Here is a 24,445-nt window from a genome sequence, read left to right as displayed (position 1 = left end):
TAATCAGCAGCTACACTAACATCCGGGCATCACTGCGGCCACGTCGCCGCCCACACAAGTCGGCCAAGTCATCTCATGGTTACATGGTAGTGCCCTCATATTTATAGGCCCTAGAGGTAAAAAGTACGACCCAAACTCTATCCCTAAACTACTAAATTATAACTCAAGTCCAATCATAACCAAACTGTACACATATTCGACATATATCCAAGAAACTGGAGCAACATCGTTGAGAGGGAAGGGTCACAGGCAGACCTAGTACCATTCCCAATCATTTCTAGCAAACATGACGGTGAGGAGACTAGGGAAAATTGCACGAGCGCTAACACAGAAGAAAAGAACATGGACCAAAATTTTGGAAGCCTAATCAACGCATGACACAAAGAAACTAATGTAGACCAACACCTTGGAAAATTAATCCCCACATGGCACAAGGAAAGTAATGTTGACCAAAAATAATGAAAGGAATTTGTTGTCTACAAACAATGGAAAGTAATATGGGGTACCAAAATTTATGGAAGCAACCTTATACTGTAAAGGATGAAAGAATTGAAAATCTTTCTAATCAAGTTTAGATCCATCATACCCCTCACAGAGGACCCACTTGTTAGTGCTACCAAAGTCTGGAGAAAAGCTCAAAACCACAATTTAGAAAATGGATCTTCTCAAACAGTTAAACTTTTTTCATCTACTAGCGGAGATGTACGTGCCTGCGGCACGAATTTAAAATTTAATTCCTTCAAACAATAATATTATTTTTTCCTTCCAAAAATAATACACGTATTTCTTTTCCTTCCATAAATAATGATAACAATTATTATCCTTCCAAACAAATAATGATGCGAATTATGGGTGAATCATGTTCAAAGGAAAGTAAAGTATGTGCCAATAGAAAATAATACGCGGGTACAAGATGTGGGTATAAAATATTCCTGGTGTAAAAAGTATTAGAATTTTGGTGAAAAATATTGATGAAACCAATCTCCCCCTCCCTTTCGTCAAACCTTTAGCCATGACAAGTGGGGACTCCGTGAGGAGTAAGGTGGGCCTCATCGTGGTGAGAAGGGATTTCAATTGTTTCAACTTTTATAATATAGAATAGATAAACTCACTTGCCCGAAGCCTTCCCTCTCTGCCCCTTAATCTTTGGGCTAATTAATTGATCCTAATTGCCTATTATTTTGGAAATAAATAAATAGAATAAGATGATTCCCTATCATTTTGGAAAGAAATTACTGGAGGTGAGAGACTTGCCTATTATTTTGAAAATAAATTAAAAGAGGTGAGTGACTTGCCTATCACAATAATTGTTTCAACGACTCCCTTTGGAATGGTATCGACCGGACAATAAGTCTCCCCTCTCTGCCCGAAGCCTCCCCTCTCTGCCCTCTTAATCTTTGGGCTAATTATTTGATCCTAATTTCCTTTCATTTTGGAATGAAATAAATAGGATAAGATGATTCCCTATCATTTTGGAAAGAAATTACTGGAGGTGAGAGACTTGCCTATTATTTTGAAAATAAATTAAAAGAGGTGAGTGACTTGCCTGTCACAATAATTGTTTCAACTCCCTTTCGAATGTTATCGACCGGACAAAAAGTCTTCATAATTGATTCATCTCGATTAGGAAAGGTATAGGCGAGCTATATTTGGGAATTAACTTTTATAATCTTGGTCCCATCCAATTAGGAAATATATTGACGGGCCAATAAGCTATTCATATGAGGGCCAATAAATGCATGGGATCCCTGTGTAGATATATATATATCTTCTATAATCCAATTTCCATTCAATAAGAAAATATATAAAGAAGTTAACTTTTTTGTAGTTGTTGATGTAATAAAATTATTTTCAAATAATCTTTTTCCCAACACATGCTTGTGGCATGTGCATCTCCACTAGTTGTCTACCAAAAGTGGAAATTAATATGTGGATACACGGGGTGGGTAGATGAAAGTGTTAGGTGTAAAAGGAACTAGAATTTTGGTGGCAACATTTTCCTTGTCAATTTCGTGGGTCTACACCCTCTATCGTCAAACTTTTGCTCTAGCAAGTGGGACCTCCGTGAGGAGTACGATGAGACTATTCTTGGTGAGAACAGGTTTATATTCTTCCAACTTTTGTAGCATAGAAATAGAGGTTGGACATTTTTAGATTATGGAAAAAGCTCCGGCCTTGACCTTTTACATGCGAATCACTACAACTAAAAGAGTTACAAGAGTTCTTAGTCTTGATTTCGACAAAGTGCAGCAGGGCATGAGGCACCGGTAACTGACATATAGCAGTAGTTAAACCGACAGCGGCGTCAGTACATTGGATTGTGCAATATTGGAGTAAATGAAGAAATTCCTTTATCACCAGTTAAACCGACGGTGCATCAATAGGCATCGGTGCATTGACCTCGGCATTACTCAGAGAGCATGTCCAGCGACCAGAGCAAAATCTTCAACACCGGTTAAACCAGCACCCGTCGGTGCAAAGTGGTCAGAAGCTCAATGGTTAGTTTCGGACTATGACAGACCAGATAAACTGACGCTCCCTCACCGGTTGAACCGACGCCCTACGCAGAAAAGCCCCAACGGCTAGTGTTGCAACCGGAAATGGGCGACTACAAAACTACTTGCTTGCTCATGTCACGCGCATTGGATCGGAATGGTCTAGCACACAATGACTCGAGGGATTTAGACTGGTGTTGACATTCGCCAATGACTCATTTCAAGCGTCACCCGGAGCCCGAAATCATAAGAATAAAGTCTCATACCTGCCTATGTTATCCAGAAAGAGCCAATTCCATGTTTTCTCTTAGAAATATTGCTATATTGGAATTTGGGTAGAAATGCAGGTAAAACAGGCTTCAAGCGTCAAGATACAAACTGATCATCAGGGCAAGCTATCAGCTCCTGCATAAGCATATGAAAGACGAGCGTCAACACTAGTGGTAGGAGTTATTGCTAACAAATTTCACAAAGTGTTGGTGTACATTTATGTGCAGGTTGCTTATACATGGAAATGATAGGAGAATGCACCCCAAAAGCAAGGTGACACATCGTTGATCCGAGGCAACAACTTATCGACGAATCAGACGTGTTCACGAGGATCTACGGGCCAACCAGAGCACCCAAACCGACTCAAGATAAGCCCATACCCATTTATATGACATAGGGGCCCACCTAGCTACCTTCCGACCAAGAACCGGGCCAAACAGGCCCAGCCACAATCAGCCGACCACCATGGTCGGCCCACCATGTGGTGGCGGCCCACGGGCCCCACCGACTCTCAGTGACATGTGGCATTGCGTGGTTGGCTATCCATGGCGGTTTGGCTCCATTCCCGGGCAAGAGGCAGGTGGTTCCCTCCTATAAATAAAAGGGGAGGGGGCTCAAATGAAGACATCACTCACCTCCAAGTGAAGAGTTTCTCTAGCTTGTGTTTAGTGTAGGTGTGAGGGTAGAGGTACTCAGGAGGAGCGCCGGTAGATAGTGTACTCACGTTCCCCAGTGGATACGATACCCTAGAATATTCTTGGGTGAAAGCTACAGCGGTATCCATGCACTTGCAGATTTTATTCGTGATGTTACAAAGTACCAATAAGTTTTCTGGCGCCGTTGCCAGGGAACGGTAGCTACATTATCTATGGACTCAGTCGTCCTCGTATCTTTTTCATTTTCTTTATTTCTACCTCAACCCCCACTACCCATGGAGCAGCTATCCTTTCCACAGCTCTGTATCCCAATGGGCGAGTTCTCTGAGCCATCACCATCTTCCTCATCTAGCTATGAACTCGACCCTGGCTTTTTAGCCATGGTTCGGAAATGACACTTCTTTGGAGCGATTAATGATGATCCCCTTGACCATGATGAAGGACGATTGGTACTTTCTGTTCATACATTGGACCTGAACAATCCTAAGGTGCTCATTTGGCTGGAACAAGCCAATGGGGCCAAAGGGAAGAACGTGATTATTGGCGAGCTAAGATCGAATGTTGTTGATGACAATTTTCCAGTCAGAACATTACTATCAGTGATCCAAAACTCGGGGGGAAAGAAAGCTCCACATCAGACGCCAGTCGGCCTGCAGTCCAGGCTCGATCAGTCATACAGGTCCCTTTTACCGGTCATACCGAACCTAACAACCGGTCAGACCGGTCTAGTGACCGACCCTAGACTTTCAAGCCAAAGCACCCGAAAGTGGGTACTCGGAAGATAAATGAAACAAAGGTGCAGGGAAGAGCTACAAATTAGAACCCACCTTTGGTGAATTGTTGAACAAGTACACAAAGGCCGTTCAAAAAGATCAGCCGCTAAAACAAACCACGATCGCCGCCGCGTCATGATAGGCCTTCATCTCCCAAAAGAGAATTTGGCAGGCGCAGAAGTGATGTTACTTTGTTCCCTCCATAGAAGATGAATGCTACCGTGCCATGGGCGCCACCGGCGTCAAATTATTTATGTCCAACTTGGGAGCGTGAGCTAATCTGGATGCATTGCTTCTCTATGCAGTATCCACCACCACACCAGAGAGAGGAAGGCTCTAGGACACTAGTGCATGACCGATTGAGACCGCACCAATCTAGTCCAGTGCAGCAAGCTGCACTGGTTAGGCCGGTCAGACCGGTCTCGTCAGAGGCCGGGTCATGCTTCTTCGTCAAGAGTATCATGTCAATGGGAAGAAGGAAGAAGTACATCCTACTACTGATTCTGGGAAGGCTAAAGCCAATGCTGTTGTTCAGATTGATGATATTATGGTGGTTGTTAATGACATGGGAAAGAGACTGATGGTGTTTGGTAAATCGGTCAACTCTCCTATTCAAAGGCCGATCATGGCAAATGATCATGAGCAAAGTGGCAGTAGCAGCACAACAAATAAGTACCATTAACCTAGGTGGTGTCCTCCAGGGTTGACGCATAAACAAAAGAGGAAGCTGCAGCGCCTTCGCAACAAAGGCAAGAAGGAGTAGGAGGCGGAGAAGCTGAAGGACGAGCACTTCAACAAGTACCAGTGTCTTGGAGTAGGAGGAGGAGGTTGCTCATCTCTAGTTTGGGCCTCATGATGCTGTGTTCTAGAAGCCCATAGAATCGGATAACCATTTGAAGGCTCTCTAGATGAGGGGCTATATCAATGGGAAACCATCTTCTCGCATGCTCGTGGATGGTGGGGCCATTGTAAATCGTATGTCCTACTCGCTGTACAAGAAGCTTGGAGGGAAGGACGAGGAGCTGATCAAGAAGAACATGACGATCAGCGGCGTGGGTGGAGGTGATCACATTGGTGCCAAAGGGGTTGCTTCCATTGAGTTGACCGTCAGAAGCAAGACGCTCACCACAACTTTCTTCATTTCTGAGGTGCAAGCTAGCTTCAGTTTAATTTTGGGACGAGATTTGATTCATGCAAACTAGTGTGTTCCTTCTACCTTGCATCAATTCTTGGTTCAGTGGATCGGCGATGAGGTTGAAATAGTCCATGGCGACACTTCATCCTTCGTTGCTATGTCCGATTCCAATTCTATTGGTGCTTATGAAAACATCAAATGCTTATCGGGCTTGGATCTGTCTAAATATGAATTAATCAGTTGCACCAAGGATGAATTTGTCCCTGCTACTCTAAAGACAATGGAGAATTGGCTAAATCATTTAATGTGATCAAGATGAGTCAAACAGGCAACTTAGGCACAACCGGTCAGGTCGGGTCCCGTGACAAGTCAAACCGGTCCTCTTCATCATTTTCGGACATATACCCGGAGTATCTGGGTTGTCGACTAGATGTCCGAACACCTATCTGGAGTATCCGGACTACCTGGAGAATCTAGGGTATTGATCGGGTGTCCGAATATAGGTTCGGAGTATCCAGACATATACCTGAAGTTTCTGGGGTACCGACTAGTTGTTCTTCGGATCGGCCACCAGAGCCGGCCGATGAGACCGGTGGGTCAGACCGGTCCAACACAAACTGGCTGCAACAACGGATTGAGCACTATTGGGCGCATACGAATGATATGTGTGAAGCCATTGAAGAGCTTGATGATATAGATAAGCTGGGCCAAGGTTTTATGTCGGCTTATCCTTTAGAAAAGGTAGATCTCGGTGATGGTACTATTCCGAGGCCGGACTTTGTAAACAAAAATTTATCGGCTAAATATAAAGTCGTTTTGGCTAATTTATTGAAAGAATATATCGATTGCTTTGCTTGGGAGTATTATAAAATGTCTGGTTTGAGTCATGATTTGGTTGAACATCATTTACCAATTAAAACCAGTTTTAGACCTTATAAGCAACCGGCTAGGCGTTTCAATCCTATTATTTATGACCGAATTAATGAAGAGATTAATCGTTTGTTGGATGCTGGTTTTATTTGGTCTTGTTGTTATGCTGATTGGATCTCTAATATTGTGCCCGTTTGAAAGAGATTCTGGCAATATTAGAGTTTGTATTGATTTTAGAGATCGTAATAAAGCTATTCTCAAAGATGAATGTCCTATGCCTATAGCCGATATATTGATTAATGAAGCTTCTAGACATCGTGTTATTGGCTTTCTTGATGGTAATGCTGGTTACAATTAACTATTCTTGGCCGAATAGGATACGTCTAAAACGACCTTTAGATGCCTGGGATTTGTTAGTTAGTTTGAGTGGGTTGTTATGACTTTTGGTTTGAAAAATGCTAATGCAACTTATTATCAAAGAGCTATAAATTTAATCTTCCATGATTTGCTTGGTGTAATTTTGGAGGTGTACTTTGATGATATTTGGCCAGTTTAAATAATCATTTACCCGATTTAAAACTTGCTCTTGAAAGGATGCGGTGATATGGTTTGAAGATGAATCCACTCTAATGTGTTTTTGGTGTATCGGCTGGAAAGTTTCTTGGTTTCATTATTCATGAGAAAGGCATAGAGATTGATCCTAGAGGAATTGAAGCCATGAGAAAAGTTGAGGCTCCTACTTGCAAGAAAGACTTGCAAAAGTTTCTAGGCAGGGTAAATTTCTTGAGAAAATTTATATCTAACTTGTCTGGAAAGGCAGATGCGTTTACTCCTATTCTTCGATTAAGGAATGAGGCCGAATTTACTTAGGGGCAAAACAACAAGCGGCATTCAAAATGATTAAGCAATATTTGTCTTCACCACCGTGTGCTCAAGATGCCTATTAGAGGGGTTACTTTCAGGATTTATTTGGCAGCAGAAGATAAAGTTATTGAAACTGTTTTGACTCAAAAAACCGAAGGTAAGGAGCATGTAATTACTTACATAAGCCGACAACTTAGTGATGCGGAGACAAGGTATATTTTCATTGAAAGTTGTGTTTGTCTCTCTTTTATGCTTGTATCAAATTGAGGCATTATCTACTAGTACTTGCATAGTGGTATGTCAAATCGATGTGATTAAGTATATGTTGCAAATACAGATTTTAAGTAGTAGAATCGGCAAGTGGGCCTATACTTTAGTTGAATATGATTTGGCTTGTGAACCTAAATCTATGAAAGACCAAATTGTAGCGGATTTTATTGTTGAGCATCGGATTAATGATGAGCCTGATCTAGAAGTTGGTTATATTACTTGCACACCATGAAAGTTGTATTGCGATGGATCGATTTGTGATGATGGAAAAGGAATTGGAACTAGTGCTATTCTTATTTCTCCGAATGGTGCTGTTTTTGAGTTTTCAAACTAGTTGGAAGAATATTGCACAAATAATCAAGTTGAGTATGAAGTACTTCTATTTGGTTTGTAATGTTTTGTAATCCATGGGCGTGCAGAATGTTGAAGCCTTTGGTGATTCTCTTCTAGTGGTGCAGCAAGTATCCAAGGTATACCAATGTTACAATGGTTCTTTGAAAGCATATCTTGGTAAGTGCCTTGATATTATTTCTTCTCTTGATGAATTTTTTATAAGACATATACAAGGGAAGAGAATGGACATGCTAATGCTCTGGCTTAGCAAGCATCTGGTTACAATATTGAGAAACAGTACTTCAACATTCGAAAGCCGATGCGAGCAAAAGCCGAGTTGTAGGTTCTGGATCAACCGATCCGACCGGTCGTGTCAATCAGTCTGACCGGTTAGGAAACAAGTATGACCGTCCAGAATGTTGGAGACACTGATTTGGCTGCAAGAGATGATTCAATCATTAAAGCCAAAGATCATGATTCGAGGGTTCCTTTAATCTTTTGTTCAAAGGATCCTGCACAACTACAACGGGCTTGTCCTTCTCTCCCTCTCCCTCTCCCTCTCACGCACACATCTCCGTCTCCGTCTCCGTCTCTATCTTCGGCGGGACCTCCCTCTCCGGCGGGCTTCGCGGGCGAGCCGCGCATGCACGCGGTGGGCCGGTGAGCCGGGGCGGGCGGCGCGGCGCGGCCCTTGCGGTGTCGGGCGCTGGCGAGCTGGGGCGGTCGGTGTGCGAGGCGGCGGCGCACGTGGCAGCCCTTGTAGCGTCGCAGCCGAGCGGCGGCTGCGGCCGCGGCCCGGCGCGGCGGTACGAGACACGATGATGGGCTCGAGGGGCTTGTGATGGGCTCAGTGGGCTTTTTTTAATTTGATTTACTGAGGTGGGCTAGAAACCGCCTCTGTTATTCATTGATTAACCAAGGCATTTGCTCGGAGCCGGTTGTGTTTGCCCGCCTCAAAAAATGAAAAACGCCTACTTCATTTTGGCGCAGAGAAAAATATTTGGCGTATAGCATTCAAATACGTTTTGATAGACAATGAACTCTATAGTCGGACTGCCAAAGATTTATTGCTTAAGTGTTTGGACTTGGATTAGGCCAGAATCGCCATGGGATCGGAGAAGTTCATGAAGAAATTTGTTGTACTCATCAATCAGATCCTCAAATGAAGTGGTTGCTTAGAAGAGCCCATTTTTATTGGCCCTCCATGTTGTCCGATTGTTTCAAGTATTACAAAGAATGTGAAGAATGTCAGCGGTTTGGTGATTTATAATTAGTGTCTACTGTGTCAATGCATCCTATTATTAAACCATGACAGTTCCGAGGTTGGAGGTTGGATTTCGTTGGATAAATTAATCCTCTATCTTCAAAGGGGCATCGCTATGTGTTAGTTGTTATGGATTATTTTACTAAATGGACTGAAGCTGTTCCTTTGAAGAACATGACACATAGAGAGATGATTGAGTTTATAACTGAATATACAAACAACAACAACATAGCCTTTTTCCCAAGCAAGTTGGGGTAGGCTAGAGATGAAACCCGAAAGAAATAAGTTCAAAGTTCAGGTACATTGATAGCTAGTCTCCAAGCGCTCCTATCCAAAGCTATCTCTTTAGAGATATTCCAATCCTTAAGGTCTCTCTTAACCGACTCATCCCACATCAGTTTAGGTCTACCTCTACCCCTCTTTACATTATCGACCCGCTCAAGAACCCCATTACGCACCGGCGCCTCAGGAGGCCTTCGTTGGACATGTCCAAACCATCTTAGCCGATGCTGGATAAGTTTCTCCTCAATTGGTGCCACCCCAACCCTATCCCGAATAACTTCGTTCCGGACTCTATCCCTCCTTGTGTGCCCGCAAACCACCGCAACATCCGCATCTCTGCTACACTCAGTTGCTGGACATGTCGCCTTTTTGTAGGCCAACATTCAGCACCGTATAACATCGCCGTACGAATTGATGTCCTATAGAATTTGCCTTTTAGCTTTTGTGGCACCCTCTTGTCACAAAGGATGCCAGAAGCTTGCCGCCATTTCAACCAGCCAGCGGAAATTCTATGTCTAACATCTTCATCAATGTCGCCATCCTTTTGTAGCACCGATCCTAAATACCGAAAAGTATCCTTCTGGACCACCACTTGCCCATCTAGACTAACGTCTCCCCCCTCATGCCTAGTCGTGCTGAAATCGCACATCATGTACTCGGTCTTAGTCCTACTAAGTCTGAACTCTTTCGAATCTAATGTGCGTCTCCACAGCTCTAACTTCCTATTAACCCCTGCCCTACTCTCGTCAACTAGCACCACATCATCAGCAAAGAGCATATACCAAGGGATCTCACCTTATATATCCCTTGTGACCTCATCCCCCATAAGGGCTCAATGCTGACCCCTAGTGTAGGCCTATGTTAATAGGAAAGTCAGTGGTGTTGCCATCACATGTCCGGACAAACGTCGTCGCATCCTTGTACATATCCTTAATGAGGGTAATGTACTTAGTTGGGACTTTGTGCTTCTCCAAAGCCCACCACATGACATTTCTCGGTACTTTGTCATATGCCTTCTCAAGGTCAATGAAGACCATGTGCAAGTCCTTCTTCGGCTCCCTATATCTCTCCATCAATTGTCGTATTAAGAAAATCGCCTCCATGGTTGACCTTCCAGGCATGAACCCAAATTGGTTTTGGGTCACACTTGTCACTCTTCTTAGGCGATGCTCGATAACCCTCTCCCAAAGCTTCATCGTATGGCTCATTAGCTTAATCCCACGGTAGTTAGTACAACTTTGAACATCGCCCTTGTTTTTGAAGATAGGTACTAATATACTTCTCCTCCATTCTTCCGGCATTTTGTTTGACCGAAAAATGAGATTAAAAAGCTTAGTTAACCATGCTATTGCTCTATCTCCTAGGCATCTCCACACCTCAATGGGAATACCATCAGGGCCCATCGCTTTACCTCCCTTCATCCTCTTCAAAGCCTCCCCGATCTCTACCTCCTGAATTCTCCTCACAAAACGTCTGTTGGTATCGTCAAAAGAGTCATCTAACTCAAGGGTAGGGCTCTCACTCTCCCCATTAAACAACTTGTCGAAGTACTCTCTCCATCTATCTATGATCTTCTCATCTTTCACTATCAGTCGATCTATTCCATCCTTAATGCATTTGATTTGGTTGATGTGTCCCTTGTCTTCCGCTCGCGGGTCCTAGCCATCCTATAAATGTCCTTCTCCCCTTCTTTCGTGCCTAGCCGCTGATACAGGTCATCATACGCCTTACCCTTTGCTACACTCACAGCTCGCTTTGCAACCCTCTTCGCTAATTTATAGCCCTTGATATTGGCTACACTCTTGGCAAGGTGGAGGCGCTTGAAACACTCCTTCTCCTTAATAGCCCTTTGCACCTCGTCGTTCCACCACCAGGTGTCTTTCCCCTCCTGTTTGCCTCCCCTACTCACGCCAAACACCTCTGATGCCACCTTCCGAACACATGTTGCCATCTTTAGCCACATATCATCTGCGTCTTCTCCTTCTTCCCAAGGCCCCTCACCTAGCATACTTTCCTTAAACGCTTGTGCCGCTTCCTCTCTAAGCTTCCACCACTTTGTTCTCGCAATCTTGGCGCGTTTGTCCTGGTGGACACGTACCCGAAGACGAAAGTCCTCCACCACAAGCTTGTGTTGAGGGACAACACACTCCCCAGGTATCACCTTACAATCTAAGCAATCACGTCTATCCTCCCTCCTAGCAAGGATAAAGTCGATCTGGCTCGAGTGTTGTCCACTATGAAACGTCACAAGATGGGATTCCCTCTTCTTAAACACGGTATTCGCTATCAACAAGTCGTAGGCCAACGCGAAGTTCAACACATCCTCCCCCTCTTGACTCCTGCTACCATACCCAAAACCCCCGTGCACTCGCTCGAACCCTACATTAATCGCACCCACATGGCCGTTGAGATCTCCTCCTATGAAGAGTTTCTCGCTGGTAGGCACGGTACTAACCATGCTATCTAGATCTTCCCAGAACTGCATCTTGGTGCTCTCACTATGGCCTACCTGAGGGGCATAGGCACTGATCACATTCAAAACCGAATCTCCAACTACCAACCGGATTAGGATAATCCGGTCGCCTTGCCTTCTAACATCTACGACTCCATCCTTAAGGCTCCTATCAATCAAGATGCCTACACCATTCCTACCCGGAGTTGCTCCCGTGTACCAAAGCTTGAAGCCAGTATCCTCAACCTCCTTCGCCTTCTGGCCCTTCCATTTAGTCTCCTGAACGCATAGAATATTTACACGCCTCCTAATTGCTACATCAACTAGCTCTCGCAACTTACCCGTTAGCGACCCTACGTTCCAGCTACCTATACGAATCCTAGTTGGCTCGGCTAGCTTCCTTACCCTTCGCACCCGTCGAGGGAAGTGCGAAGACCCTTGCTCATTTTTCACTACACCCGGGCGTAGATGTAGCGCGCCATTCAGGTGACGACCCGACCCTTGCTCACTTATCATCGTACCCAGATCACGATACGACGCGCTCTTGGGGGGATGGCGACCCTGCCCTTACCCATTTATCACCACACCCGGGTTCCGATGTAGCGCGTCGCTAAGAGGGTTACGCCCCAACGAGTTTCTTGTGGGTTTCAAATCCATTAGAGTGGCTATTTTTTTATGCTGGTTTGCCAAAACCTAACGCAACCTTCCTCCTTTACCCGGGCTTGGGACCGGCTATGCTGAGACGACTCAGGAGAGAGAGTCTTCCAGTCAGCATAGGCGGAGTTAGTTTATAACTGAATATATTATTCATAAATTTGGTATTCCTCAAAGTTTCACGGTGGATCAAGGTCTTCATTTATATCAAAGGTGCGTGCATTTGCCAAATCATACAAGATTAAGTTACTCGATTCATCTCCATATTATTCTCAGGCTAATGGTTAGGTCTAGTCAAGTAACAAAGTTTTAATCAAACTTATCAAGAAAGAGATAGAAGAAAATCCTAAGAGGTGGCATGAGGTATTATTCGAAGTATTATGGGCTCATCGTATATCTTGACGTGGTGCTACTAAGGTTACTCCTTTTGAGCTTGTGTATGGTCAAGAAGCCGTTTTCCCCGTTGAGGTAAATCTGGGTGCTTATAGATTGGCTAAATAAAATGACCTCTCCGCTGTTGATTACCATGATTTGATGATGGATAATATTGATGAGGTGATCGACAAGATTGAGATCTTTAAAGGAAATTGAGAAAGACAAATTTCAAGTGGCGCTGGATCGATGCCAAAATATATGGCAGTGCTGTATAATAATCATATGATAAGATTAGTTTCCATCTCTCTGTCTAGGATTCCCAAGATCCATGCCACATACGCTCCATATATATAACAGCCTACCAGACACAATACAGATGGATCGAGATTGCAATATAATTCCCATTATATTCTCACACCATCTCCAGGAAGGAGCTGTGATTTCACTTGATTTTATGGTTTTCGGCTGTGTTCATCTGACAGGCGGGAGGAGGTATGTAGCTAGGTCCTGTTTGGTTCTATGGGTTAAGAGCAATTCCAGCAATAGTCCCTAAGTAAGACCGTCCAAATGATGAATGGGTCTGCCTCTATTTTTTAGGAGTTTTAAAATTTGCTTCAACTCCAGCAATAGCTCTTAATTCTAATCTATAATAGAGGACTCCCTGGAAACCCCCTAGGAATGGAGTATGGAGGAGAGGATTTGGAGGCCTCCTAAAATAGAGGGCCTAGTAGGGGTCTGCTAGAATGAAACTTTTTTGTTTAAACCTTTAAACTTAAGATAGGTGTCTCTTTAGAGGGTCTGTTGGTGTTGTTCTAAATATTAGACCCCATTTTAGTTTGAATTAGCCCCTATAAATGCAAACAGGTGGGCAATTTTTGAGCTAATGTGTATTTGAGCTAATTGCATATGGATCCCACCAAAAAGTCACTTCCCCATCCCTGCCCACTCGCAAGACCCATCCAGTATTAAAGGCAATGATTAGGGAACATGAATTAAATGCAAATTAGGCTTGGATCCAAACTGCTCAAGGAGCTAAATGAAGGACTAAACATTAGCCCTCAAATTAACCCAAGGGATAAAGAACTAAACAGGGCCCTAAATCAAGGAACGTGATTATTTTAAGAAAACCAACATTTGCATTGTTCACGAAACTGCTTGTCTCAGAGATCTGCAGGTTTGATTCAGCTGTTGGATGCGTGCATGTGATTCTCCAGGATTAGACACAGAACCTTCCATGTCACGTGCCGTCGGCTGCATAGCTAACACCCTTTGCTGAGAGCTATGAGGTCTGCAGACAACGAGGATCCCGCTCAAGATGAATCAAATCTGCAGTTCCACCAACAAAGCACCGACCAAAAATCTTTAATTGCTGGCGCAGATCAAGATGCGCCATCGAATCAAATCTGAAATTTGTCCACAATGCACCGACCGAGTTCGTGGGTGCCAAACACCTGTGGTGAAAGCTAATGCCCAGGTGGGGTAGAATTTATTTTTTAAATTACACAGTACAACTCAGACACTTACAATTCACACACACTCACACCTACAAATACATGTACACAAATCCTACCACTATGAGCATCTTTGAAGACTGAGCCCCCATAAATCTTCAAAATTGACGAAATCACCACATACATCATATGAGTTTCTTTAAAAATTGAGCTCGCAAATCTTTAAGATTGATATTTTTTGCCTTCGTGTTTCTCCCCTTCCTCTTCCTCTTCACCATCCTCCTCCACTTATATATTTTTGAGTATCTTGACTACATAATTATATTGCAATTAGATTAAATATAGGTTAATGTCTTTTTTTTGAAAGCACCCAGGAGCACTGGAAAATCATTTAAAAACTCATATGGACACCCACGTCGACCGCGCGCTCCAACGTAGGTGGGCTGCCGAGAAGTCTGGGACGCGCCTGGGGGGCTCACACACGCACCCACACACCCGAGCCCCACTACCCCTTTGGGAATTAAATCCCCATGCGACACCCAAGACGCCCCGACGGGTTCGAACCTGGGTGGGCAGCCTCGCCACTGCAAGCACTACCACCGAGCCACCGGCTCGTTCGCAATATAGGTTAATGTCACATGAACTAATGCAGATAAGCACATGAACATGCACGCAGCTTTGCTCTCTGAAATTTCTGACCTGAAGGTTCGGGTCAAGAAAGCGACTTGGGCTTTAGAGACTTGGTTTGTACTGCAGACAGCAGGCGCACGGGACGCTGCGTTCCTATCTTTGATTTCACCAAAGCTACCTGACGACCAAAGCTAAAGCATAGTCTCTCCTCTCTTTGTGCCGTAAAAGCAAAGGAGCGGCCGCGGCTGTCGGGAAGAATGAACCAACAGGAACAAATAAACTTAGCAAGGGGTTCGATTCAATCACCATACCTTCGCATGCGCTCGCCGAGAACTCATTGGCCTGTCGCTGGCGGGCACCCTGGATCTAGGGGCGTCTCGGCGCAGAGAGATCCCAGGGGCGGCGTGACAGGTAAGGGCGGTGCACTGGTGCAGGGAGAGGGCATGGTAGGACATGATATTTTATGGTTTAACCTTAATAGGCGCAATCTTACTGTCGTTTTCCTTTCAGGATGGTGCACATGCTGCAATTCCTGAATATGTGTCAGCTTCAGCAAAGGATTTGATCGCACTAATGCTGGTTGTCGACCCTAATAGCCGCATCACAATAAGTGAAGTTGGCAGACATGCATGGCTGCACGTTCAAGGACACAAAATGCGAAAAATTGTGGCCTATTAAGAAGAAAACAATTGTGGTTCTTTGGTTGTGTAAAGCTAAACATGGTGGAACGAAGAGAGGCTACAATGTTGAACAGCGAGGCTGAAGGCACATGAAAGACAGAATATCATAAAAGTAGCCTAATCTTAGTAGGCAAATAGTAATTCAATAAGATACTTCTATCTGAAGAATATTATGATGTGTTTCTTTATGCTAGAACATTCGGCGCGCTTTGTGCACCTTATCTCAACCATAACATTAAATAAATATGATTGAACAAATACATAGACATTCAGTTCAACAATTACATAAGCGTAGATATAAATCCTGGTATGATATAATTACAGACTATTCCAGCTTTGTACTAATTCTTTCTAGAGAAAATTTTCCATATGGTCCTACTAAACTTGCCTATTCCTTCATCAGCCTTTTTTTAGAAGTTCCCTATATGACACCTTAACTTTGTTTATTTATTTTTAACAAATAATTATTTAATATATTCAAAATATTATAAATAATGCGAAAATAGTTGGCCCTACTTGCCTATAACAAAAACAGACTAAAAAACAAATTTCCATACAAACGGAACTTTATTTTTACAACAGCTACAAAAAAAATACCTAATAACCTATACCAGACCTTAGCTACATGTAATCAAGATAACATAATAGTAAGGATATTCTATTACCCAAAAGAGAAACTATTATTATGTCAGATCTGTACAGGTGGTTGCCAGGGTCGTTTCTTCAACAATCCCTTGAGAAAGTATTAATATTAACTGCAGGAAATAATTATTATGAAATGAGCTGAACAATAGCACTAATCAAAAACTGAAATGTACCTTATTGATAAAGAATTAAACTGTTTTTTCTTTAGATCAACAAAATGCTAAGATGCTTACCGGTGCAGTTAGTAGCTTCCTTGTTGCATCTACTTTTACTTCAATGCCATATCCACAATAACCTGCATGATTCCTTTTCCTCCTTTGTCGGCAAGCAGAACCAGTTTTCCTCCTTTGTCGGAAAAGCTACTGTTCTTAGTTCATCTGGTACTGTCATCATTTGGCACTGGCAGCTTGTGCAGGAGATTGAAGTGATATATCTAACTCTTTGATCGAATTGTTTAGCTTAGCTTTCTCATTTGCCGATTCCTTTTTTGAAGCTTTATCATTTTCTGATTCTTTCTTACATGCTTCCTCATTACCAGATTTGTTTTCCATTTTCTCTGTTTCTGCTTCCTTCTGAACTTTCTTCTTTTGAAGGTCCAATTGCTTACTATTCTCTTCTGCTTCCTTCAGTGCTTTCTTCTTCTCAAGATCCAGTTGCTTACAGTTCTCTTCATGGGAGCGTGTGAACAATCTCACAAAGTTCAGGAGCGTCGTGACTACTGTCAAAACACAGGAAAAAAATTTGAGAAAAAAAATACTAAGAACAGCAGTCTCCAATCTGTACATAAACCAAAAATATTTCCAGAACAATAGGTCGAAAAGTGCACCTTGCTCAAATGGACATCGCGCTGGATCTTCTCCAAAATAAAGTGCTAATGCATCTGCATTTCGACCCTGCAGATGTTCAAATAACAGAGCTTAGGATAAACTTTGAATTGCAATCTGAATAAGAAATTCCAACAACCAAAACTAATGACCATTGGGGGCAGGGTGGGGGATGTAAATAAATAAACTAAGCTTGCAATTCAAAAAGAGCTAGAGGTGAGTGAGCCTACAACCACCAATTGCAAAAGTGCAACTTTCCTATCAGTTTCACATCCACAGCTCTTAGTTGATTGTCAAATAACCCATAAAGGCTATTTGCAATTTCCAAATAAATAGCTAGGGTCAAAATTTGAAAAATCAGGGGAAAATGCAACAATGACAAAAAAACGACAAAAAATTGCAAACCTTGAAATCTAATCATCGTACTAAAAGGAACATTAGTTAAAAACACACTAGTTAAAACTATGAGAAAATTACAGAATCAGGCCAAAAATAGTAAAATAAAATAATAAAAAATGCTCTGTAGTAGCTTCTGGTTACAAATCAAAAGTTCGATTCCAATCAAATATAGGTAATGAGTAGCCTAATTAAGATATAGAATTATGGAATCAATTTTATTTGTGAGCAAGGAAAAATAATCAACATTTTGCAGAAAATTCATCACACTGAATTGAAAAATCAAGAAAAATATTACACTAAAGATAAATGAAAAGTAGTATATGTCCAATAATATAAGAAATAAATAAAGGAACAATGTAAACTAAAAACAGATGATACCTAAATATGTGATAGGAATACAATATCAGATTGGCAGAAACCTCTTAGCACAAATATAGTGTAATAACCTGACAGTATGGTCATATGATGACAGAAAATGTTTAAAAAACAGAAAGATGGCAGAAACTGAGACAAATTCATCATTGTATCAAGTATGTAGTATGTAATACAACTACAGCATAAATCTTTTATTTCAAATTAATTCCTACAATTTAAATGTTTCCTTTCTTTCAAATTTGACTTATTGAACTTTTGTCAATTCAACCTTCATATTTACATGTTTATTTAAATAACTCCCGGCACCAATTAGTAATTTATGTACTTCCAACATTCCTTGTTCACTTCCATTTCATTTGTAGAAGCAGAGTCTACAAATAATACTCAAAGGTCAATATAGGGCACTAACGAAATATGATCATAGGGAGATAAACATACCACATTAGAATAAAGTGAAGTCAAAGACCTAACTTCAGCTTCCGCACCAATGAGAAAATCCTTCAGTGTCTGCAAAAAAGGTGCTGTATTTACAACTTGACTTGTAACTATGGTGGTGGTAAACTGATAGTACATTCAAGAAATAGCATTTCATGTAAAAGAGCGAACTGGTATCCACACATAGCTCTAGAAACCAGTCAGGTGTGTGTGGTTACCTGGTCCAAGCACTGGTTCGATAAAAACATTATTTATTGCTGTGTGATAAAATTATTTGATGATATGACTAATTTTCTGGTAATGATGAGAACACCTTATTCTGGTTTGATGGACAGAGCTTGGAAATTTTGGCACCCAATGTTTACAAATGTGTTCCCCCAAAAGTGTGAAGAACAAGGACCATGGTTGCGGGTTGAGGCCCTTCATGAGCTAACATGGGTATCCAACATAAAGGGGGCACTTGGTTGGCATGGGCTTGCTGAGTATTTGCAGATCTGGGATACAATTTCAGACATTACACTTCTGGAGGATGTTCATCTTTGGAAGTTTGAATCTTCAGGGCTTTTCTCCACAAAATCGGCCTACCGAGCCGCCTTCTTTGGGTCCACCACATATGAACCTTGGAAGCCACTTTGGAAGTCTTGGGCTCCGGGAAAATGCAAAACTTTTATTTGGCTAGCCATCTGGAACCGCTGCTGGACAGCTGACCAGCTGCAAAAAAGAGGACTCCCTCACCTGGACCGCTGCCCCCTTTGCGACCAAGAAGAAGAAACGGTACAACACATCCTCACAATTTGTGTATTCGCCAGACAATTCTGGTTCACCGTATTGCAGCCCATGAACCTGGTCACATTGGTCCCTAACCCAAGGGCTGTCTCCTTGGCGGTTTGGTGGGAAAAAGCTTGGAATAAAATTCCAAAACAGCATAAAGAAGGGTTTAATTCACTGGTCATGCTTGGAGCTTGGATCCTCTAGAAACACCGAAATGCTTGTGTCTTTGATGGATTAGCTCCTTGCCTCTAAGTTGCCCTGCAGGATTATACGGATGAACTCCATCTTTGGCAAGCTGCAGGTGCTAAGGGGCTTAGGGCCGTCGGTGCAGGCCAGGTGGATTAGCTGCACCATTAGGGTGATGGTTGTGGTCAGGTCCTACATTTCTATCCTTTTTCTGTTGTTTATTCTACCATCCCCGATTCTGGTCCAAGGTGGGTGATTGGTTTTTGTAATTGGACTGTTTCTCTCTTCTTAATACAAAAGATGTACACACGCTACAGCTTATGCAGTGGCAGCTTTCCTGCGTGTTCGAGAAAAAAGAACACGGCAGCAGGGAAGATTAAGCCTGCTTGCCCTCCCAAGGAGACTCTGAGTTTTAGGGTTAATTTCATTACTTCCAATCTCTAGTACATATAAGAAAACTTCTAACAACCTTTAACCAAATCTCTAACCACAGCCTATCTATTCTAGAAGCTCAACCAACTTGTAACAACAACAACAACAACAACAACATAGCCTTTTTTCCCAAGCAAGTTGGAGTAGGTTAGAGATGAAACCCAAAAGAAATAAAGGTCATGGTTTAGGCACATTGATAGCTAGTCTCCAAGCGCTCCTATCCAAAGCTATCTCTTTAAAGATATTCCAATCCTTAAGGTCTCTCTTAACCGACTCATCCCAAATCAGTTTAGGTCTACCTCTACCCCTCTTTACATTATCGACCCGCTCAAGAACCCCACTACGCACCGGCGCCTCAGGAGGCCTCCGTTGGACATGTCCAAACCATCTCAGCCGATGTTGGGTAAGTTTCTCCTCAATTGGTGCCACCCCGACCCTATTCCGAATAGCTTCGTTCCGGACTCTATCCCTCCTTGTGTGCCCGCAAAACCACCGCAACATCCGTATCTCTGCTACACTCAGTTGCTGAACATGTCGCCTTTTTGTAGGCCAACATTCAGCATCGTATAACATCGCCGCGCAAATTGCTGTCCTATAGAACTTGCCTTTTAGCTTTTGTGACACCTTTTTGTCACAAAGGATGCCAGAAGTTTGACGTCATTTCAACCAGCCAGCTGAAATTCTATTCCTAACATCTTCATCAATGTCGCCATCCATTTGTATCACCGACCCTAATACCGAAAAGTATCCTTCTGGGCCACCACTTGCCCATCTAGACTAACGTCTCCCCTCTCATGCCTAGTCACGCTGAAATCGCACATCATGTACTCGGTCTTGGTCCTACTAAGTCTAAACCCTTTCGACTCTAACGTGCGTCTCCACAGCTCTAGCTTCCTATTAACACCTGCCCTACTCTCGTCAACTAGCACCACATCATCAACAAAGAGCATACACCAAGGGATCTCACCTTGTATATCCCTTGTGACCTCATCCATCACTAAAGCAAATAAATAAGGGCTCCATGCTGACCCCTGATGTAGGCCTATGTTAATAGGAAAGTCGGTGTCGCCATCACATGTCCGGACAAACGTCGTCGCATCCTTGTACATATCCTTGATGAGGGTAATGTACTTAGTTGGGACTTTGTGCTTCTCCAAGGCCCACCACATGACATTTCTCGGTACTTTGTCATACGGCTTCTCGAGGTCAATAAAGACCATGTGCAAGTCCTTCTTCTGCTCCCTATATCTCTCCATCAATTGTCGTATTAAGAAAATCGCCTCCATAGTTGACCTTCCAGGCATGAACCCAAACTGATTTTGGGTCACACTTGTCACTCTTCTTAGGCGATGCTCGATAACCCTCTCACACAGCTTCATTGTATGGCTCATCAGCTTGATCCCACGGTAGTTAGTACAATTTTGAACATCGCCCTTGTTTTTGAAGATAGGTACTAATATACTTCTCCGTTCTTCCGACATCTTGTTTGACCGAAAAATGAGGTTAAAAAGCTTAGTTAACCATACTATTGCTCTGTTACCTAGGCATCTCCACACCTCAATGGAGATACCATCAGGGCCCATCGCTTTACCTCCCTTCATCCTCTTCAAAGCCTCCCCGATCTCTACCTCCTGAATTCTCCTCACAAAGCGTCTGTTGGTATCGTCAAAACAGTCATCTAACTCAAGAGTAGGGCCCTCATTCTCCACATTAAACAACTTGTCGAAGTACTCTCTCCATCTACCCCTGATCTCCTCATCCTTCACTAGTAGTCGATCTGTCTCATCCTTGATGCATTTGATTTGGTTGATGTCCCTTGTCTTCCGCTCGCGGATCCTAGCCATCCTATAAATGTTCTTCTCCCCTTCTTTCGTGCCTAGCCGCTGATACAGGTCATCATACGCCTTACCCTTTCCTACACTCACAGCTCGTTTTGCAACCCTCTTCGCTAATTTATAGCACTTGATGTTGGCTGCACTCTTGTCAAGGTGGAGGCGTTTAAAACACTCCTTTTCCTTAATAGCCCTTTGCACCTCGTCGTTCCACCAACAGATGTCTTTCCCCTCCTATTTGCCTCCCCTACTCACACCAAACACCCCTGATGCCACCTTCCGAACACATATTGTCATATTTAGTCACATGTCATCTGCATCTTCTTCTTCTTCCCAAGGTCCCTCATCTAGCATCCTCTCCTTAAACGCTTGTGCCGCTTCCCCTCTAAGCTTCCACCACTTTGTTCTCGCAATCTTGGCACGTTTGTCCCGGTGGACAAGTACCCGAAGGCGAAAGTCCGCCACCACAAGCTTGTGTTGAGGGACAACACACTCCCCAGGTATCACCTTACAATCTAAGCAATCACGTCTATCCTCCCTCCTAGCAAGGATAAAGTCGATCTGGCTTGAGTGTTGTCCACTACGAAACGTCACAAGATGGGATTCCCTCTTCTTAAAAACGGTATTCGCTATCAACAAGTCGTAGGTCAACGCGAAGTTCAACACATCCTCCCCCTCTTGACTCCTGCTACCATACCCAAAACCCCCGTGCACTCGTTCGAACCCTACATTAGTCGCGCCCACATGGCCGTTGAGATCTCCTCCTATGAAAAGTTTCTCGCTAATAGGCACAGTACTAACCATACTATCTAGATCTTCCCAAAATTGCATCTTGGTGCTCTCACTAAGGCCTACCTGAGAGGCATAGGCACTGATCACATTCAAAGCCGAATCTCCAACTACCATTCGGATTAGGATGGTAACAACTAAAACAAAAATCTGAAAGGAAATCTGAAAGGAAATCTCTAGCCACTAGTCACCGCCTGGGACTTCTTCCTGCGCTGAAACTGCTTCCTACAGAAAGTGTCCACAACAATTGAAAAGATGGCCACGAGTGATGACATTACCAACAAGAATCAGTTGCTTTATATACAAGATGAAAACTATGGACAAGCAAATGCTTTAGCCTAATTGGTTTGCTTGGGCCATTTGAAAGAAGCAGTGTTCTGTGGTGTGGCATTCAATCCCTGCCCATGCTTGGAATAAAATAATACTTTACCATTTTCTTATCAAAATGTCCATCACATTCATGGTTTTCCAGTCACCACCAGTCCAGCCTGGTTTTCTAAATTGTGCACTTAGGTGCATATAGTACTACAGCCTTGTTAATTGCAGTTACTAATGAATCATTATAAAGATGCAGCAGTTGTAGTCACCTTGCGAAAGATCTCTGACACAGGACCATCATTTTCAGATGTAGTAAGCTCTTGCTCAACTTTCTCGAGTCCTTTATTTACAGCCTGCATTTCCTCTGCTAAGGACTTCAACTGTATCTGCATATATCAGTTCACCAAGAACACAATCAGTATAAATCACTAATGATTAATATTATAGATGACTATGCCCAAAACTACATTTAGTTTTACACCTTTGCTGCCAACTCTAAGCTAGCCAGGTCTTTTGGAAAATCAAGAAGTTCCGGAAGTTTCTTAGAAAGCACCTGCAGCAATATGACTCAAACAGATTACAACACAATTCAAGCATATGAATTATAAATATAAATTTCTAGGGAGCAAATAGAACACAACTTGTAAATGCCAGACAAGTGTAAAGGTGTGTGCGTGAGGAGCCCAGGCATGTGTTGCGCCTGGGCTAGGGCCGGCTGCCGTGTCAGGCCCAGCTGATTAGGATGGGCAGGGGATCCCTGATTGATGTATTCTATAAACCTCTCTAAGGCCTGCCTATATATGTAACACATCTGTTTTTTTTTCCGAGGAACACATCTGTTAACCCTAATCAAGCAATCATTCCACGCAATTTCCTTTGCTTTCATGGTATCACGAGACCGGCATCCCTTCCGCACCCTAGCGCGCGCCTGCGCTGCTAGTCCACCGCACCTCTTGCGGCGCCGGTCATCTCGCACCGATCCCCACGATCGTCACTGCCTGATGGCCGGCCCTCCCCTTGATGCCGACGCCGCCAAGGCCAAGGCTGACGCCGACGCTGCCAAGGCCAAGGCCAACGCGCGCGCTGCCTGCCAGACGCCGCCCTCACCCGCACTCGCCAGGCCGAGCAGGATGCCGCCATAGCCTCCCAGGAGCGCGAGGCCACGGCGACCCGCGCGCTCGCTGCCCTGGACCGCGTCGTGCTCAACCGCAAGGCCACTGCCGACGCCATGGACGAGGACAACACCCACTCCATCTCCACTGACCTAATCCACGCCCAACAGCGATGGCGATCTGCACGGCGCCCTCCTCCTTCACCAGGCCGCCATTGTCCTCAATCTGCACGCCTAGGTAGTGGCTGTGCAGAGCATTCGAAGTCTCGTTCCCGTCGTCCTCGACATTACCTCCGGCAACTAATCCAGATGGCGGGAGCAGTTCCTCACCTTGGGAAAGTACCAGCTGCAGGACATTGTCTTCCGTGATCGCCCTGCGCACACCCAGCAGTCAAACCACCTACAGTTCACACAGTTCTGTCCTTGGCACTTTCTCGCAGCTAGCCGATTCATCAGTTGGACGTCAAGAATGTTTTTCTTCATGGCAATCTGTCCATGACAGTTTACTGCTTTGAGCCGACCGGTTTTGAGGACCCAGCTCATCTTCAATCGATCTCTCTATGGTCTTAAGCAGGCACCCAGGGCATGGTACAACCGCTTTGCCTCCTACATCCTTCAGCTTGGATTTGTAGAGGCCAAGACAGACACCTTGTTGTTTGTCTATCACCAGGGCGGTGACACAATGTATCTTCTGCACTATGTGGATGACATCATCCTTACTGCATCATCAACTCTGTTGCTACGCCATGTCATCAGTGCATTAAAGCAAGAGTTTTCTATGAAGGATCTCAGTGAGCTTCATCAATTTTTAGGTATGCATGTTCAGCGTTCTGGTACTGGTCTTTTGTTCTGGTAATGGTCTTTTGTTGTCTCA

At 43.6% G+C, this 24,445-nt stretch overlaps 1 protein-coding gene across 4 annotated transcripts in view; it reads right to left on the bottom strand.

Moving 5' to 3' along the window:
* Window positions 1-14,072: 14,072 nt before the first annotated feature.
* The window catches only part of LOC120712018 (formin-like protein 6), a 39,990-nt gene continuing 29,617 nt past the window's right edge, over window positions 14,073-24,445 (bottom strand). The window contains exons 15-21 of one of the 4 annotated variants that reach the window (XM_039997702.1): window positions 22,942-23,013; window positions 22,730-22,846; window positions 18,136-18,204; window positions 16,926-16,992; window positions 16,333-16,817; window positions 15,086-15,306; window positions 14,073-14,455 (exon numbers count right to left, since the gene is read on the bottom strand). In XM_039997702.1, the coding sequence (XP_039853636.1) occupies window positions 16,489-16,817; window positions 16,926-16,992; window positions 18,136-18,204; window positions 22,730-22,846; window positions 22,942-23,013 (654 nt within the window). In that variant the 3' untranslated portion in view covers window positions 14,073-14,455; window positions 15,086-15,306; window positions 16,333-16,488. Of the gene's footprint in view, window positions 14,456-15,085; window positions 15,307-15,672; window positions 16,210-16,332; window positions 16,818-16,925; window positions 16,993-18,135; window positions 18,205-22,729; window positions 22,847-22,941; window positions 23,014-24,445 lie in introns of those variants that run through there. The other 3 variants (XM_039997703.1, XM_039997701.1, XM_039997704.1) reach the window with 3 other exon arrangements.

This window comes from Panicum virgatum, chromosome 6K, assembly GCF_016808335.1.
Source record: "Panicum virgatum strain AP13 chromosome 6K, P.virgatum_v5, whole genome shotgun sequence".
In the NCBI taxonomy this organism is placed as follows: domain Eukaryota; kingdom Viridiplantae; phylum Streptophyta; class Magnoliopsida; order Poales; family Poaceae; genus Panicum; species Panicum virgatum.
This window is presented reverse-complemented; position numbering and strand designations above follow the sequence as displayed.